This window comes from Alexandromys fortis, unplaced genomic scaffold (assembly GCF_014885135.2).
Source record: "Alexandromys fortis isolate MF-2015 unplaced genomic scaffold, M_Fortis_MF-2015_v1.1 scaffold_77, whole genome shotgun sequence".
Lineage (NCBI taxonomy): Eukaryota > Metazoa > Chordata > Mammalia > Rodentia > Cricetidae > Alexandromys > Alexandromys fortis.
In genome coordinates, this window is record NW_026067967.1 from 2377824 (window position 1) to 2392303 (window position 14480).

A 14480-nucleotide genomic window follows, 5' to 3' on the forward strand; every position below is an offset into this window, starting at 1 on the left:
AACCATTTTTAACTTTAGTTTGAGTTGATCAGATGCCCTCTTCTGGCCTATGCAGGCAACAGACACTCTTTTGGTTCATACATATACATGCAAGCCAAACACTCAGAGACATAAAGTAAAAGTAAAAACAAACTTAAAAAAGAAAGGAAAAGGAACACTTCACAACTTGATTATATATATATAAATATATTATATATACATACATATATGTAAGCACCTTCTAACTTTTAGTGAGTTATATTTGGAATGACTGTGATCCTCTACTCTACTTTTTAATAAAATAGTTCATTGCTTTTAAAATAAAATAAAATAAAAAAACCTCATATTGACCCAGAAAAATGGTCACAAATCAGACTTCTTTAAAGGCTATGAGAAAAATGTAGCAACTAATTCTCAAATAAACTAACATGCAACCATACACCTGACTTAAAAGGTGAATTAACAGCTCATTTGCCTTGGGTCGGGGATCTCCCTATCCAGCAGAAGCTTGCGTCCAATTCGTCATCCTCCTGCTTCAGCCTCCTGAGGGCTGGGATTACAGATGTGCACCACCATACCTGGCTATGTAGGACACAGTCTACGGAAACTGCCTTAGTATTAAGTCTTGAGTATTTCACAACAGTTAATGTTACGAAGTCTGTTCCCTGTGCCTCTAATCTAAGGAAAGGTTTGGAAGTCAGTTAGAAGGAGCAGGGATCTGGTTTTATTCCGGATTTTGCCGCTTTCTAAATCCATGTTTATGGGCTGCTTATCTCTAATTCTTGTCTCTTTATCTGGAAAAAGAATAAGCAGGGCAAGATGACCCCCTTCCCAGCCCCCCAAAGTGTTTGGTGCTTCTGTATTTTTTATAATTTAATGTTTGGTATATGGATTTATAAAGCTAGTGCAGTCACACCCCCCAACCCAACTTTCCAAACACGCCTTTAAACACGAGCCCACACAGACCCGCCCTTTGATGGCTTTGACTCCTTGAGTCCCACCAGATTAACTGAGAACCTAGAGAAAATGGGTGAGCCCTCCCCGGTCTGCACTTACGGGTCTGAGCGCTGTTTCTTAGCATCGGCTGCTGCTAAGTCCTTACACTGGGCCACAAAAACATGCAGCTCTCTCAGGGACTCCACGTAGTCGATGGCGAACTGAACACTTCCTTTTACTTCGAGGTTGCCGAAGTCTCCGCTATAAACACTCATCACACTGCCGCTCACCTGGGTGCACCAGAAACAGGCGGTGTTTGTCTGCGGCTCTCTCCCGACACCCCCGAGCAAGAATCCCAGACACAATCTTTGCTTGGCATGGCTTCTCTAGCTCGCACACGAAAGCAATTAATTTAATATGGCACACGGTAATACCAACACAGATAATTGGATACGATATGCCTACGATTTATCTTGTTCCTAAATGGCAGGCGATAGCGCAACGCAAAAGTCTTTTAGATGCTAGTTCATCTCAAAACAAGGCGGGTTCATGCTAGGTGGCATTCGCTGTCGGCCAGGCTTAGTGTCTAAAGGGCTGACGGGAAGGGACGTGAGAGACTAAGGCCCCAAACCGCAGCGGCATGTCCTTTTAGGACTCCATGGCACGAGAAAGGACTTTTGCCATGTTTCTCATCCTCCAAATCTAGGAAACCGCTTGCTGAGCCATGCCCTTTCAGATGTCAGGCAGGGTAGACTGTAGATGATTGATGAAGGGAATTTAAAGCCTTCCCAGGGGCACATATAGATTACCAGAAAGAAAAAAAATCGATATAAATAGCTTTTCAAGGGCTTTTCAGAAATACATGGCTAGTAAGAATTTAAGCACAGTGTCGTTTTCCTAGTGTACCTGCTAAGCTATATAAACGTGTATGGATGGTGGAAAATTATTTAAATAAGCATGTGGTAATGCCATTTCATGTGTGTGTACGTCCATGCGTGCAATACATGCACACAGAGCTACCTCAGGTTATGGAGAGAGTTCCATATAACCACATTCGCTTTGATCAGAGATAAACAACTGTGCTTCGGGAGAGCCCCATTTAAGACCCTCTTCTGGATCCTTCCAGAAGGCAAAGAATTACGATCCCATTCCTCATCTGTCTCAATCTAAGTTTCGATAGGTTTGCTTAAATGGTGTACAATTCTACGCCTGTAAGCGGTGTGTACAGCCAAGCCTGAGACGAACAGAATCTTTAAAGCTACCCCATTTGTTGCACAGAAAAACTGAGTGGTTTATCTTGTTGCCAATTTAGAATTTTAAGGGATAACAAAAGAAATTTGTTTTAATTTATAATGTACATGAAACCCCTTATTCTGTGAGAAAAGGAAGATATCGCTAGCCAGAAGCTAATAAATGATTTAAAAAAAAAAAACCATCAACAACTTTAAGTTTTAGAGTTAAGACAGGCGGCCACTTTACAGCGAGCTGGGGCACAAGAGCAAGGTTTAGAGCAGCAGCAAGGTGAACATAGAGCCGTCATTTACATACAGAGGACAAGGACGTCATGCCAGAGGAGCTGCTAAGATTGGTTAATGAGCTCGGGCTCTTCTTGTATCTCCTGAGCTGGTAACTGCTCTCGGATGCAGTATCTGTTTCTCTGTCATCACTCTACAAAACATCACATCACAAACACAGGGTTTCAGTCCGGAACGAGGCAAGGTCAGCATGTTCGAAGTTTGGAATGAGTCAGCATTAGAAGTATGTTCAGGCAAGGACGGTGTCTTGTTACACACTGGTGTCTGACATTGCCCAAAGGCGGTGGACTCAGGGGTCATTGCTGGGGACTCAGGATGGAGTGGTCCACGGTGGACCTCACCTAAGGGCGGGCAGTGCCTGGCTAAGAGAATGATGCAGTGATCTTTCTGCCACAGGGTGACCCTTAGGAGCTACAGAAACAGCACCACTGTGGACTTTCTTGTCCCTCTTAATACACGCACATTTCCCAGAGGATATATGTATATATCATAAAATAAAACATCTATGAAATCCTACCAAAGCACTAAGATCCATGCTCAATTCTTTCCGTTGTTATTATTGTTGCTTTATCGTTCTTAAAAATCAAATTTTTACTTAAGACACAATTAAACTAGGAACAAAAAAATTAGTCTGAGCATCTATCTGGGACAAGGAGGAAAAACAACAATGACAAATTCAACTGTATTTATTCTTAAAGTTTGCTAGATGTTTTCTCATAAAGTTCATTAATCATGAGAATTTCATTTGGGAATTGCAGGATCTGCGGAGCAGTGCAGCAGCTCCTGGGTTATGGAAGAGTAGTTAGTTCATGCCAGCATATTCCAGCACCATGCAATTACACATCAACATCACGAATACCAATTATAATGCAGATTAATGAAGGAGTCAAAGAAAGAAGTTAATGCCTTACATGGAAAAGAAAACAATCTTGTCTCAAGAATTTCTAAAACTCCGTACCTTTTAAATATGTCTGATGTTATATTCCCATCCCCCACACTCAACAATCCCTTCCCCTCTCTTAGGACACTTTATATGCCCTACCTAGCGTATCAGATTTTTTGTATGTTATTGGGAGGAGATGTTGACCTGAATCAGCATTTTTCACATAGCGGGCACTCAACAAAAGTTACTAAGTTTCAAAGGGCCAGCTGGCAAAGGGGCAAGGGATGGTTTCATCTCTGAATTCTTTAATGTCCAGATCAACCCGGCCTGCTTTGAAAGGTAAAGTGAAACTGTTTAATTCCAGCATCTCTGGTGTACAAATCCAATCGGCCTGCTAAGGGCTGAGACATCAGGTTACAACTGAAGGAGAAATTAAAAAAAAAAAAAACTGGTATGATTCACCTCTCAAATTATGTTTCACTCTTATAATCCCCCTACCCTAACCCTGTTACAAGGCCTGAGCAGATCTCCAAAGGTCTAAGACCACAGAAGTCGTGTGGTGTTTATGCTGGCTAGCTTCCAGACAATGGTTTAACTACTGCCTCCCGTGAGTAATTTTTCAAACTGTAGTGTGGGGCTCTTAAACATCGGCAAGGACCAAATATTTGCAGGTGCGGTTCACCCAAAGTCCCCAGTGAACAGAAGGACACACAAGGCAGAAGCAGGGTGGTGTTTACATCTCACCCAGACTTCTGCTCACGTCTTACCTTCTAAGAGCTTTGGCTTGAGTATAAAGCTTCTCGCTTCTCCTTCAGAAACCAGAGCAGAACCTGGAATCGCAGGTGCTAGCCTTTACTGCCTGCTCGCTGTGTTCCAGGACCACATTTTATATTTTCTCTGCATTAGCTCACTCCGCCTGAACAACCTCATAGAGTAGACACTCAAAAAAAAAAAACCAGTCTCACTGAAACCAAAGAATTTGCCTGTTCCTGGTAATAATACCACAGTTTTGCTTCATAGCTAGAATTGGAAATATCTTACCACAGACCACAGGCTCCCAATCATGTGGCAGCAAGAAGCTGGGACCATACTAAATCAAAAGACCTCAGGCAAAGTCTGAGGTCTGCCTGGTGGTGGGAACTGGGCACTGGGAAAGGAACGGGAGTATTAAGTACATTCTCTGGACTTGATGAATTGTAGAGTGTAGCCATACCCCTACATGGTGTAGCGGAGTGGTTGCCCACATGAGAGTCAGATATGGACTCGAGCCCACAATCTGTCTGTGTGACGATGCTTTAACTCCATAGACTTTGCTTTTTCACCTGTATTATTGGGGACAATGGCAATGCCTACCTCCCGCGGTCATTGGAGATTTAGATGAAATAAGAAGTGTAAAGTTCATGGAACCCAGTAGATCCTCTTGAAAGTTTATATCATTACTACCTTATTACTCTAACAAGGGCTTTGGAAGTAGTCATAATTAATTTGCATTAATTATGCGTAATTAATTTATGCCACACACCCCCCCCCCCCGAGTTCTTATTTTGTACCTACTCTGAAACAAAAGCAACACATCCCCAAATCCATGCAATCTGGCTTCACTGGCCAAAATAACAGCTGTCTGAGGGAAATGAGACATGCCTTGCCCTGTTCCTGGATCAACAACAACACTGCTTCCATTGACTCAGGAGGCAGGGACCAGCCCCACTGACCTCTTTGGTCTAGGCCACAGCTGAGTGCAGGCAGCCCAAGGGTGGGCAGAGAGAAACCACTGACTGGGCTCCATTTTCTCAAAGGTGCAAAACATGAACTTGCCTCATCTTGAAGAAACGCGGGAACGGACTTGCTCATCCTCTTGAGTTGGTCAGGGTGGGAAAACTGATTGTCAGGCAGGGAAGGCGCTGTGGAAACTGAAGAGCAGCATTTCGAGTTCAGAACTGGTCACAACCACCAGGCGTCAGGCACAAGGCGGAAACACACTTTGCTTTCGTTTACGAACGCTGTTTTGTATGAAGGTTAAAGGTGCAATCGTTTGCATGCATAAAGTCATGGGTTAAGCGGCATGCGGTTTGTATAAGTCACATTCAGAGAGAACTACAAGGGAGCTGAACCAAATACCAAACGAAAACTAACTAGGAAAAAAATCCCACTAGTTCTTATTCAACTCCTGTTGCTCTTGAATTATATTGTTTACCAGACGTGGTGGCTCAGGCCTATAACCCCAGCAACAGGAGAGGCTGAGGCCAGTGGACTGCTGTAGGCTTCATGCATCCTAGGCTACATAGTGAGTTCCAGGCCACTCTGGGGTGCAAAATGAGAAAGACCACAGTCCCTAAAAGGCCCTTGCTTGTCAATGCGAATTGATTTTACTTATGTTTTTCCACATCAGAGCTTTGAACCCTAAGTGCTGTGATGTATTGGTTCATCTCCCCCCTCCCCTCCCTCACCAACCAGATCCAGATTTATGACATGCTGCAGGCTGAAAAACTATTTCATTTGGACAATAAGGATATATGTTCACAATTCAACAGTAAGGATGCTTGACTATGGAGTGCCTAAGACCAGGTTTGTTTATTTAGAGATTATGAACATTCCTGATGTGTGTGTGTGTGTGTGTGTGTGTGTGTGTGTGTGTGAGAGAGAGAGAGAGAGAGAGAGAGAGAGAGAGAGAGAGAGAGAGAGAGAGAGAGGTGATACCATTGTGATACCATGGATCTGATGATGGTCCTCACTCAGAATTATGAGAAGCTATAATTTTAAAATAAACTGTTTTATTCAAGTGTGGTAACACATGTCTTTCATCCCAGTTCTCTGAATTCAGAGGCAAGTAGGTTTCTGTGAATTGAAGGCCAGCCTGGTCTACATGACAATTTCCATGCCAGGCCGGGCTACATAAAAAGAGACCCTGTCTCAAAAATAAAAAAAAATAAAAAAAGAAAGAAAAAGAAAAAAAAGAAATCATCAAAAATATATATTTAGATACCATTTGGGTCAAAAAATTTTCAATATACCAAGGCCTGGTTTAATGGATCAAGTTAATATACTCTGACTAAGAAAAGATAGCATATGACTTCTTCCTAATACAATAAGTATATGTAAAGAAAGCTTGGACCCTAATTTGCATATCTCTAGCTATGAAACTATTTTCTTCTTTTGTACATGAATTATAATGTGTCAGCTTTTGATATGGTGAGTAATAGCTATTACAATGAAAGTTTTATATTTCAAGGTATTTTTCACTGCCTGGGCGCTGCATATGTAATTTTTTAAAACACCAGTTTTTATGATACATCATCTTCAAATTATGTCGTGAACACAATATGAATATATTCATTTGGTTTTATTCTTCAAATTGCCATTAGGAAGTAGATACAAATCAAATTGCATTTCTCTTTATAATTCAAAAGGCACAAATCCAGCCTTAAAGAAATTAGCTCATCTCGGGCCAGGCAGGCAGTGGTAGCACACGTCTTTTATCCCAGCACTCTGGAGACAGAGGCAGGTGGATCTCTGTGAGTTCGAGGCCAGCCTGGTCTACAAGAGCTAGGTCCAGGACAGGCTCCAAAGCTACAGAGAAACCCAATCACAAAAAAACAAAAAAAAAAAAAAAAAAAAAGGAGGAAGAAAGGAAGAAGGAAGGAAGGAAGGAAGGAATTAGCTTATCTCATCTTTAGCTGAAACAAATCTAATGAAGGGAACACAAAACTGAGCTATATATATTAAATATATACATATTCTTTATCAGTTCTCATCTACTCTGAGGCTCACAAAGGTAAATACATGCACCAAATCCATTCCGTGTCTCATTAGAACACCCACTTTATCATTTCTCAAAGAACTAAGGGTGTGAGCATGCACATGTGTGTGTTTGTGTGTGCACATCTGCATTTGTGTATGTGTGTATGCGAGTGTGTGTGTGTGTGTACTTTTGGGTGAGTTAGAGTGGAAACAACTCAAGATTAGGTCATGTCCTATATATGGGTTCATAAGATTATAAAAGTCTTTTTGTTGTTTCATTGTAGCAAAGTATACTGTTGGATGATGAAGATGGGTCAGATTCAGTTACACCCATTCCTCAAATGTGATCAGTTCCATATTCGTGAGCTTCAGTTATGTATTTTTAATCATACATTTCATTTTTGTCTTATGGTAGGAATATGTTATTTACTAATGAAAAGACAGTCAAACCAATTTTTGAAAATTGCTGAAGAAGTGAATTTACCTACAGTAAGTAACAGCACATAATTGGTCTATTAGGCTATGAATGAAATCAGAGATTTGGTGTCTATGTCTGCCTATGTTTTGTTTTCATGCCTCAAACAAAATGTTAAACAAACACAGCAACATAAAATCAGATGCCCAGACTTCAGCACCTTCCAGTTCCAAGGCAACAGGAAAAGTCTCTAGCCATAAGCATCTTTGGAGCGGCCGCTTGTTCTGTCTACAGCAGCCAGACAGAGCAGCCTCCTTTCCTAGGCGGCTCTTAAGAATTTGTCAAGTCATGAGCCAGAGCTCAAGTGCCTTTATCCCTGGCAGGAAGACCTGGGAGCAGGCTCGGATTTCAAGCTAGATGTTAGCCATCAGCACTTTGTTTCTCCATCGTCTGGCTCTTCCACTTAGCTGCTCTCCGCAGGAAGGCCATTAGCAAAGGCTGCTGGGGGTTTATTATACTAAACACTGTGGACCTGAGAGAGTCATGGGTAGCACTGGCTTCAGACCTACAGTGTCTATCTACATTCATGAAAGAGGGGCGCTAACGACCATGCTTTATAAGGCCCCACAGAACCACTTTAAAAATACATAATTTGCCCTTAAGATTACGGTCAGACTTATATAGATAATCTTGATACCAAAAACTGGGAACAAACATCCTTGTTGTCTAGTGAATGTAAATTAGTTGATGGGCATTAGTAGCAAAAGTAAACATTTATTTTGTATAGATTCAAATATTCACCATTTTTAGATAGACTATTTACTGTTTGAAGCCAGTTTCAAATCTTTAAACACTGAATACAAGAAATCTTACTTTTATAGATATGTAGGGAGATATATCCAACCATACTATTTATGAACTACCAAAGCACAGTTCTTTGGGGGGGGAAATTCTCATAAGCAATAAATTGCTTTATGACTACTGTTATATAAAAGTTATAGAGACCTGACATGCCCAACCACAATGCAACCTAAAACTTAACTGCAAAAAAAAAAATCTTCCCATTTGACTTTGAGCAAAGTCAAAGAACAGAGAGAAGTCAATAACTTATCAATAGCAATTTATGTAAGCACGTTATACAACTCTCTCTTAGTGACAATACATTCTTTTGGTACAGGCAGGAGTAAACTGTGCTTAATAAGCCCTTATCAGAATGAAATAGTTTTTTTTGCAGGCTTCAGAAATACAGTAATAATAAGTGCTGTGGTATTAATGGATTAGTTCATTAGCACATTTAATGTTACGTAGAATGAAACACTTAGTCATTGATGAGCAATGTCCTGCTACTCACTTCCTGGTACACACTCATTTGTATGTGGCTCCTGGTCTGCCTTTTGATCTACCCAAAAGAGTAACATTGAGAATAAAACAGCATTTCAGTTGAGGACTAAACAGACAGGAAAGCAAAGCTCAAAGGCTAGTATCAGAGCCGAAATTGCAGAGTTCATCTGACAGGTTTTCAGTTTGTCGTGCCCCAGTCTGATCCTACATTAGCCTCGCTAAAGTCTCCTGTTCAGTTAAAAGTCTCAGATGCAGCCTAGGAGACCTGAGGTCTCATTCCTGGAAGCCACTCCAACACTGCATGGACATGGCGGCAAGGAAGAACCGGACCAGGAGCATCTGAGATGACGCTTCCACTCTCTCACTGACTGAAGCGCTACATGACTGTAGAAAGGTCACCTTATTTCCCTGAACTTCTTTACTAAATCTTCAAAATAAAGACTAACCCCATTTTCTCATTTATTTCAATGAGGGGGTTGTAAATATAAAACAAGGAAACTATACATAAAAGTAAAAGAAAAATATTACCTCCGAGACGCTCTTGTGGGTGCGTTTAGCATAGTTTAAGTACATATTTTTATGATTATAGCAAAAGCATCTCACAAAACTTAGGAACTGTCGGCAAATATAAATCATTCATTCGCTCAGCTGCTGAACTGCAAGAATCAGACTCGTTTCCAGCCTTTCTTCCCCTCCCCCATCAAGGCTCTATTACACAGTTAACTTGATAACAAAAGTAATACATACTTCAAGAGCTTTGGTTCCTTAATAGTTGAAATCAATTCATCTCACCCCCAACCCTTACTCTCTTATATAATCATAGGCAGGTTTTCCTACTCTAGTCCTGAGCCCTGTCCTTGGAAGTTAAGACTATTAGTTGAGCCCAGAAAAATCCCAACTGCTAAGATTTGGGAATCAAATACACGAACAATTTAACCCAGGCTCCTTCTCTACTCTTTCTGCCTTCAGAGAGTTCTGCAAGTCAGAGTAACACAAATTAGCTCATACCCACAGAAATATAATTTCCTATTTATAGAAATCCTTGCTTCTCTGGTGCATCTGATGAGATCCTCATGTTATCACCAGCAGAAGCCTGAAGAATACACGCAGTATTAAATGTACCAAGTCAGTATGCTCTTACAACTTACGCACTATTCGGTACATACTGGAAAATGACGTTCTTCTATTTATCCAGCAGCTGCATCCCCGTGGCTGCCCAAATCACCCCAGAACTCAACACACAAACAAACATGCGAACACATAAAGATATTTACCATCTTCAGCACTACGTACTAAGTCTTCCGGCAGATTGTCTACTTTTGCTTGATCTGTTCAGGAAAAATTAGCAAATGGTTAATGTGGCTGAGCCTTGGTGAGAAGGGAACAATGAGGTTTTCCCTGGAAGCTCCCCGCTGCTGCCGTTGGGAGTGGGAAGCAATTAGTCAAGATGCAGTGAGGGGGTGCAACCAAGATGTCTTCCCCCAAACAGTTTCTTTTTAGATTAGCTACTTGAGCCAGTGTCTTAGCGGGCGCTTCCATTCCAGCCCGATGCGGCTCACACCGGCAAACGGCTGTGCACTGACTCCCGTGGGTTAGAACGGTTAGCTCACAGCAAGCAATCCGCTGACAGCAGGGGAAAGCGCAAGGCTGAAGCAGCCTCTCTATCCTGCGGCAGAGGGTAAGACTCTGGCCATGGCTAGCACCTTCCCAAGCCTATGGTCATTAGCAAATACTTGTGTATGTGCATCATCGTTTGCACGTGCCTCTGGGAGGCTCGCATGGGAAGCCAACCAAAGAGATGGAACTGGGGACCAGCTGCTGAGTGGAATCTTGGCAGGCTAGTGTGAGAGTGGGTATCGGTATTTGGGAGAGAGAGCAGAGCACGCAGGAATACCGGCAGCTCACTTTTTTTTTTTTTTAACCCTACACATTCCTGAGCACTTTAAAGCTGCACCATGGAAATAACCCTATACTTCTCAGACAAGAGGGGTTTTGTTTTTTTTATTAAATAGCACAATTGTTGCCTTTTTCTCCTTTTTGCCTTGGTGCCCATCACTAACGTAAGGAAGGACAATCAGAGCTGTCCAGCAGAGGACTAGACTTGCCTTTTCTGGAAGCATTCAGGCGGATGTGGGAGCTGGCCACCTGTTGAGGAGGCTTTAGCGGGAATTCTGCTGCTGAGCGAGGTTGAAATGAATGACCTTCAGGGTCCCCTCCAACCCTGAAATTCCAAGATCCTTGGGAGGATTACGGCTGCGATCTGAACTGGGAATATTTCTTCTATGCCCTGGGAATCTCTGAATTTTATGGATTGTTTTGGGGACAGAGCTCTTTTCCCTTTCTTTCTATCTAAACCCCGATTTTTGTTTAAAATCTTAAATTGTGAGTACCTAAAACTTATCCTAAGCCCAACAATGTCAGCAATCATTTCAGTTTGGCAGGGGTTAACTTCTATTTAATAAATTTTCTCATGGTCATCAGCAACCCCAGGACAGATCATCGCTTCAAAATAGAAGGAACAAAACTCCAGAGGCCATGGCTTCTAAATCCACTGGTCTGGCTGTGCATTCTGTCACATCTGAAGCCCTCCCCTCTTCACCAGGGAAGCAACAGCCTGCATCAAACAGTACCTGACATACCACTTCATGGTAGTCTTTGGCCGGTACCAAAAGAAGTGTCTGAGTAGCAAGAGAATGATAGAAGAGAAAGAAAAGGTTTTTGAAGTCAAGGACTAATTCAAATTCATATCAAGGAAAAATGCATTAGGCACCCAACATTGTCATATGTAATGTGGTCGCTTTGTAAACACTGTTGACAGTAGTCTATTTTGAGCCTCTGGTCTACGGTGTAATACTAAGCAAGGCATTTGATCTCTTATTTGACCATTTTGCTCAGTTATAATATGGAGATAACTGTTTGCCTCTCATGGGCAGGTAGGTGCTGGTGGAGAATTCTTAGACAACTTGTTGACTATTCAGTACATGCTAATTACTAGTACAAATCTCCCTGGCATGATTAGCTACGGCTGTTCTTTAAAACCCACTTTACTTGTATTTTTATTGAATTGTGTGTGTGTGTGTGTGCACGCGCATGCATAGTCACATATGCATACGTGTGTCGTTTATACCTGAGGTATGAACGTGCTTGAGGAGGCCAGAGGTTGAGAAGAGTTCTTCCTCTATCAGTTTCTACTTTATGTATTGAGGCAGGGTCTTTCACTAAACCTGGAGCTCGCTCATTTGGCTAGTCTAGCTAGTGAGCTTGCCCTGGGGATTCCTTGTCTCTAATGTATATGTATACACACATATATATCTCACTCATGGTTGCACCTCAAGTTCTTTAACCACTAAGTCTCCCATCCTCAAGCTGGGATGTAGCAACCCAAGGAAATCTGATTTTCTCAAGATTAAATATCGTGAGTTATTTTAAAAGCAAAGTTTTAGACACCGAAGGGCAAGCCGTTTGAGCGCACTGGGGAAAGCCTGGTTTAGTCTAGTCTGGTGGCACCTGCACTGGGGTGGGGGTGGGGGTGGGGGGGTCGGTGCATGCCAGCATGCAGTGAGGCCACGGAAGAGCGCACAAGGGTTCTTAAGCTCGGGTGAGACATGGACAGTGGGCAGACTTTGTTCTCACTTGCTGAGTCTGATGAAATGTCGTCAAGACTTTTGGAAGGCATTGTCCTAGCCGCGCTCCTTCCCAAAGCTCTCAGAACAGGGCTGTGCTCTTCTTCTGAACCTGTTACGAGACAAAAACGATGAAGGCTGCACACGACAAGAGCAAAAGCCCCTCTCACCGGGGGACACTGAAACCACAGGGCGAAAAGAGAAATTGTACATCGAGCCTCCCCCACTTCACAATAGAAACTAAAATATCTGCCATCAACACGCTGCTCAGAGATAATTCTCCTGGTCATGCGAAAGCACAGACCAATAGAAGTGAGGTTGCCACACTGATACAAAAGCCCTCTCTGAGTAATCCACACCTCTATTTTAGGCACAAAATTTGTTGAGTCACAGCTTGGATCTTCACACTTCACATTCTGGTTTTTGAAGACAGACATGAAATGATTTTGGGGCCATTAAAAAAAATGTTAGCAAAAAAAAATGTTAGCAGAAAACCACAAAAGGCAGGATTCAGATGGTTCACATCTGTGCAGGGTCGAGCACATGACGGGCAGGCTCTCCGCACCAATAGCAGTGGGATTTCTAGATTTCAAAATTCAGAAAAATTACCAACTAAATTGTAAAAAAAAAAAAGAAAAAAGAAAAGTAATCAACTCTTTAATTAACGAAAGCTTTTTAAAGGGTAGAGAGGATTTCATTATTTACTAATGCCTCTAGATCTATAAACATTAGATTTTCATTATATATAAAGACATGTTTAATTATTAAATTTAAAACACATTGTGTATTATATTTATGCATACATTTATAACTAAGAGAAAAAAGAGGTCATCATGGAATAAAAACAGTCCTTGCATACATCTAAGGAGTTCACTGAAACACTGAAAACTCCATCATGGGTAAGTCCTGAGTATTAACATTCTTGACTAGAAGATTTACACTCATATAGACTTCAAAAAATACAAGCTGACTCAGCAAATGATTCCATCAGTCAATCAATCAATCAGTGATTCCAGGCACTAATTTTCTGAAATGCATCCCCGGTCTACCTAATGTACTTAATATGCATCCTTCAGCAAATGGGTTCTAAGACAAATTAAACTCAGGATGTGTCTTGTACATAATTACCCAGCATTTCCAAAAGTATTTGGCCATGGACAAGAGTCCCTGCCACCACCAGGAACATATTAAAGTGGTTCGTGGTTAAGAACTTAGCCACAAGTCCAGCATGTTAAGCTGTTCATCAAAACTAGGGAACCTTGAAGAAAGTTTCTTCCCCAATGCATTCCACTGCTTCCTGCCTGTTGGTTTTCAAGGCTACAAAAACCATGAGGGACTCATAATTTTAAAACTATCCTCTTGGATTCTGCTCACTTAGATGGGTTATCACTGTTCAGTCAGGAAGATGCTAGTGTACCACAAGAATGGTTACACACATTACACAAGAGTTTCCATACAGAGTGCAAATTCACAAACCCCCTACAGGCCAGTTTACCCACCTAACTCAATGGGCAGATTAGTAAGAGAACACCTCAACAGAGTTGGTGGGATGGTTTTATTCTCATGCCTGTTTGGTTTTAGGACACATTTCACTTTTCTTGTTTAGTTTTTTAGGCAGTAACGTTTGTTAAAAGAGACTAATCTTGGCTGACTGGGATCCCATACAGATCCTTGGGTCGGTGGTCCAGAGAAGATGCCATAGCTACTTGTCAAAGAACTCAGACCTCACAAGCCAGCCACTCGGGAAAGCCCCTGTATTCCCACCACTGTCAAACCAGAAAGAAGACGTTCAACTATGGTTAAGCAGCTTTGGTTAAAATGCTCCAGTCAGAGAACATCCTCCCCTGCCTCATCGGGTAACGTCTCATTCCGATTTGCTCTCGTTTTGTTTTCTGCCAAAATGCCCAAGAGTTGATCAACATCAAATCAAGGCAAGCTTGGTGTTTTGTGGCTTGACTGAAAGCAGAACCCTCAGTGCGCTGAGATGAATGTGGCTGTAGAGTAAGAGCCTTCACAACTCAGCCAAGGCA

The 14480-nt window shown here is 41.9% G+C and overlaps 1 protein-coding gene across 13 annotated transcripts in view; it reads right to left on the minus strand.

Moving 5' to 3' along the window:
• The window catches only part of Sytl2 (synaptotagmin like 2), a 98409-nt gene that overhangs the window by 11071 nt on the left and 72858 nt on the right, over positions 1-14480 (minus strand). For 2 of the 13 annotated variants that reach the window (XM_050154528.1, XM_050154533.1), the window contains exons 9-14: positions 12461-12562; positions 10102-10155; positions 8838-8885; positions 5149-5243; positions 2464-2583; positions 1036-1205 (exon numbers count right to left, since the gene is read on the minus strand). In XM_050154528.1, the coding sequence (XP_050010485.1) occupies positions 1036-1205; positions 2464-2583; positions 5149-5243; positions 8838-8885; positions 10102-10155; positions 12461-12562 (589 nt within the window). Of the gene's footprint in view, positions 1-1035; positions 1206-2463; positions 2584-4100; positions 4828-5148; positions 5244-8837; positions 8886-10101; positions 10530-12460; positions 12563-14480 lie in introns of those variants that run through there. The other 11 variants (XM_050154530.1, XM_050154534.1, XM_050154535.1 and 8 more) reach the window with 9 other exon arrangements.